The sequence below is a fragment of the Helianthus annuus genome, chromosome 10 (assembly GCF_002127325.2).
Source record: "Helianthus annuus cultivar XRQ/B chromosome 10, HanXRQr2.0-SUNRISE, whole genome shotgun sequence".
Classification (NCBI taxonomy): Eukaryota; Viridiplantae; Streptophyta; class Magnoliopsida; order Asterales; family Asteraceae; genus Helianthus; species Helianthus annuus.
The window spans coordinates 107,196,056-107,201,133 of record NC_035442.2 but is presented as its reverse complement, the minus strand read 5'-3'; the positions used below and the strand labels follow the sequence as shown (position 1 = coordinate 107,201,133).

Genomic DNA, 5,078 nt, shown 5'->3' with positions numbered 1-5,078 from the left:
AAAACAAATAAAATAAAACGTGTATCCATAAACCGAACAAAAACCGAATAAAATGTGGTTCGGTTTACGCTTCTTACTTGGTTACGGTTTTTCTGAACACCCTACTTTGAATCACTTAGACAAAATTTGAAGTATATAAATAAGCTATTGAATGAGATGACTTAAATAAATTAATGGGAGAAACAAACACAAATTAAATATTTTTTAAAAACTGTAATATATGACGGATACTTATTAAAAGACTTTCATTTACTCATCCAATCAACGTTTAATTGAAATATATGATATTTTAACAAATAATATATGTCCAAAGATTAACAATGGAGACGAAAATTCCAACCTTAGTGGCCAGGGATAACGGTAAAAACCAATAAAGAACAACCACATCCACTGATAATCCTATATAAATTATGAGATAAGATGATAAAATTACAAATGCTTAAAGATTACAAATGTTTGTAGATAAAAAAGTTGTTATTTGGCTTTATACAATATATATTATATATTATAAATTGTTGCTTCTCTTCATACACATAACTTTTAAACATAAATATTGAATATTGAACATCTCAATATTTATTTAACATAATACATTATAATAAGCAAAGAAAGGTCATACTCATTATAATATTAGAACAAAACAGTATAATAAGCAGATAAGTTTTAGTGAATTCAAAACCCCACAATCAGTCCAAAACATAAGAGCACCAAACAGCCAAAACCAACAAAACAAAAACCATAAGTTCAACGTGGCAAAAGCGTATGAAATCAACACGTAAATGTTTTCGAAAATACAGAGAAAACTATTTCTCAATCTTGGGAATCAACAGCTTCGAAACACCAACATCTTCATCCTGTACCAGTTCATCACTCATGCGGCGCTTTGTCGAGGAACAACCTAATGCATCATCTACTTCGCACACTTCACGAAGATTACGTTTTGTTTCGTCAGAAGAGGGATTCTTATTGCCTACGAGTGCTTTGGATATAGGTGTAACATTGTCACCGCTGCATGACATCTCATCCTGATATAAAAAGACGATAAGTATTAATGTTTCGAAAAATTTAGTACAAATAACCTAATTCTTATATTACCTTAATAAGGTCAAAAGGAGTAGACAAACTATAGGAATCCAGAACACCAAACGATTTAGACTGCTCATGCTTTAAGTACATAATACACAATAACATCAAATACACACAATGGTATAAATCTATTTCAAAACGATATGACTATGAAATGAAAAGAATGACATAATGAAGATTTAAACCTGGTTAAGATTGAATTTGGCGTACAGCACGACAAGGATCTCATCATTGTTAGTGGCCATTGCAATACCATAGTTTTCAACCTGATGCTCAATGTTATAGTCTTTAATATTTATGATGAACGCATACTTCTTTCCAACCAATGTGTCAAAAATCTCAGGATATTGGTTCGGTATCTCTCCAGAATTAACAACCTTTGATTTTATAGAAATTACTATAAATTACTATGAGCACAATGATTCCATAATTGAGAACCTACAATTTTATAAAAATTAATATTAAATTATATTTACTACATTAACAAATAACTGAATGCATGTATTTATTATCGGATCTTCGATTGCAAGTAACTCTTTGGCAGATTTCTTAAAAATCTTGTAAGCTTCGTAATCAAAGAGTGTCAAAGACACAGTACCAGAAGAGTCTTGCACCCTGATAGGTATCTTGAAGCTATCAAAGTTTAAAACAAATGAAAACGTTAGTATTACTAATAACAGAAGTGTGGTTCATATTAGTATTTAGTATAAGGAAATAAAACTGTAATCTCAAACCGCGGAATAGAATAAATGTCGACTCCTTCACATTTATTATTTGTACACACCAAAGCTTTTGTATGATCAACATCACATGAACCATCCACATTCTCTTTCGTTACAAATATTTCCTCCACACTAGACTTATAGTAGTTACAACCATTGTAATACCAAAGCTTATCAGTGCATATGGCTGTGATTGTGCCGAGAACCAAAACCTTCTTTGTCTATTGATATCATACAAAAACAATAATCCTTAGAAAAGACTATAAAAAAATCAGCATGTAAAATACTTATAAGAAAATGCAAAAAATAAACGCACACCTTTAATATGGTTCCAAGGAAACCAATAAGCATGAAATCAGGGTTATTAAGGAACTCATCTTCAACACTTGAGATAACGTAAGAACCAACATGCTAATTTGATGAAGATGAAGCAGAAATTTTCTCTACATACCTAAACAGATTCATGTGATCAAATTAAAACGTAAATGTAAAATCAAAATAATACTGTTTAATGTTTATATTATATGCATATTACTAACTATACCTCTTCCTAAAAGAGGATATCTCTTCAATGTAAGTGTCGATAAAAAGTCTGCTAAGCTCAAACCCGTTTGCAAATCCACGCTTGCCTGAATTGAAAAATAAAACCATATGTAGCTCAATATATATAGCGTCAAAATTAAAACATATAAATAAATATAAATATAAAGTACTAAATAAATAAAAATTAAACTAATTAAGTTTAAATTGTACCTTTGTAAAGATTGACTATAAAATGACAAAGGATAACATGTTTCACTCGTTTCTTATCATTCATGTAAGAAAACATGTCAATAGCAAAAGCATCCCACAAAGTAACCGGACACTTTTGACCTCTAAAATATTAACATAAAACATAATAACATCAAGCAACTTTGTAATGCTAAACGTCAAAATGCAACAACTTAATAAAAACAACTCACTCAAGGTCTTCAACTCTAAGATTAAGTCTCTTGCCCTTGCTCCCATCCTTCTTTGTTGTATCCTGTAGATTAAAACATACTTCCACATAACCAGTCCAATCTATAAACAAAAATACATTGTTAAAAGAAAACAACATTAAGAAGCGATAACATGAAAAAAAAACAATAAGACAAAACAATACATATATATCATGTAGTGATTTACATACCAATAACTATATTAACTTAAATTTTATTTTGAATAACATCCTTGAGGTTAAAGAAATTAAAACTGTATTTCGGCCCAGACCAGTCAAGGCATTTCTCAACAGAAGTTTAGGAATACAGAGATATTTTGTCATTTCTATTGGTATACTTAGTAGAGGACTTATTAGCAACAAGAGACGGTTTGGTGATAAGAGGACATTGATCCAGCTGAAGGAAGTCTTTGAATGTTTCTAGCATCTTTGCAGACAGCTCGCTTGTATCATAGTTCCCTAACAATATGAAACATCCGATTAAATAAAAAACCTCTTATATAACATTTATGAATTCAAATGTCCAAAAAAATTATAAGACAAATATACACGGTACCATCCATCAATGAAGATCATATCAAGGCGATATGTTTCATTTTTGTTTTGATTCATCATCTTCCTCGACATGCTAACAATCTTCACTCTGATTGAATAGTTATTTGAGAATATATTAAGATCATTAAGCATGCTAACCATTGCAACCTCCATTTGAAGACCATACATAAAAAAAGAATAAGTCATAAAAAAATATCAAGGTTGGAATTCAAGCTTACCGATTCTCCATTCACAATTTAGATTGAATGCAGTGCAAATATGATTTGAAAGGTAAGTAGTGCATATCTTTATATGCTGCTATATTAAAGTAATTTAATATTAGAAATGACATGATAATAAAGGATGGTATAATATTTTATTCACTAATACTTATTCACTAGTATTTTATTCACAAGATATGCAAAGTAGGAAAAAAAAAGAGAGAGAACGTCAATTTTAAATTACCATTTTGCATATTTTGAATTTTAAAAGTTATTGATATTATCATTAATTACTGACTCAATTTGCAAGCAATTGTCATCATGAGTTTTCTAATTTTTATTTTAACTTTAATTAAGAGATAATAACCATCAATGTGAAATTCACATTTTGCATATTTTCAATGTCCAAAGCTCAAGAAATTAGCATTAATTACTGATTTGATTTGCAACAAATTGTCATCATGAGTTTTTTTTTATTTTTTATTTTAACTTTAATTTTTATCATGAAAACAATATTGGAGGAACTCTTATCTCATTGGAATGTAACCATATAATGCCTCAAAGGGTGCCATTTGAATACTAATGTGATCACTAATTAACCACATCAACAAAAAGGAAACTGTCATTTTTGAATTTCAAGTTCAAATTAGTAGTCGGACCTGTGTAAAACACGGGTAGTTTTAGTAACGTTTTATTATATTAGTTAGTAAGTAATTATCGGTTCATTTAGATTGTCAGGGATTTGATATATATTGACATTCATATTCATTGTCCAGACTATAAAACACTGATGTGATAAATACTGTTACATATAAACACTAATGCAATATCTACTGTTGATGCTGAACCACTAATGTTGTTGGGCAGTGGTTCACATTTGGTTGACCAGGCCTTTAGTTCATCAGTGCTTGTCTTCAACATGGCTTTGGTCTTCATCAATGCTTTGGTCTTCAACAGTGGATGATCTTCATCAGTTTTTGTGTACAACAGTCTTTATATCCAACAGTTGTTAGGCAGATCAGTGCTTTGCCTTATTTACTTGTTATAACCACTGTCATTGGAGTAAACTTAGATGGACAGTTCTTATTGTGGATCAATTGTTGGGATATAGTTTTGGCTTTCCATATCATCTGTTCTTCAGGGTCTGATCACCTGGTCCAACACGTTATAAAGCAGATCGCTTTCAAATCGGAAGAATTGTAAAAGGGGGAACCTGATTAGATGAACAATCGATTTGAGAAGAGGAAAGATGTGAGCCTGAATGTTTATGATGAAGAACTAGGGTTTTTAGAAAAAGACGGAACATTGGGCGGGAAAAGGGAAAAAAACGATACCCTAATTTAATGACACGTGGCTCAAATAACTTTCATTTATGATATATAATAGATAATAGAATAGATTCAAATTCATTGTCCAGACTATAAAACACTGATGTGATAAATACTGTTACATATAAACACTGTTAACATAAACACTAATGCAATATCTGCTGTTGATGCTGAACCATTGTTGTTGTTGGGCAGTGGTTCACCTTTG

General features: G+C 30.5%; 1 protein-coding gene across 1 annotated transcript; it reads right to left on the bottom strand.

The window, feature by feature from the left end:
* Positions 1-803: 803 nt before the first annotated feature.
* LOC110881599 lies at positions 804-3,111 on the bottom strand. Its single transcript, XM_022129813.1, has 10 exons — positions 3,096-3,111; positions 2,771-2,870; positions 2,562-2,683; positions 2,353-2,437; positions 2,127-2,193; positions 1,821-2,029; positions 1,566-1,719; positions 1,272-1,463; positions 1,096-1,164; positions 804-1,025 (listed from the first exon to the last, which is right to left on the bottom strand). Exons 1-10 carry the CDS (start codon positions 3,109-3,111, stop codon positions 804-806), a joined length of 1,236 nt encoding a protein of 411 aa, XP_021985505.1.
* Between the last annotated feature and the right edge of the window lie 1,967 nt (positions 3,112-5,078).

Excerpts from the sequence above, each read along its gene's own strand:
- LOC110881599 (XM_022129813.1), bottom strand. Across the intron at positions 2,194-2,352 it reads ATATCCTCTTTTAGGAAGAG|TGTTGAAGATGAGTTCCTTA; the intron begins GTATAGTTAGTA and ends CGTTATCTCAAG. Across the intron at positions 1,026-1,095 it reads CTCCTTTTGACCTTATTAAG|GATGAGATGTCATGCAGCGG; the intron begins GTAATATAAGAA and ends TTTTTATATCAG.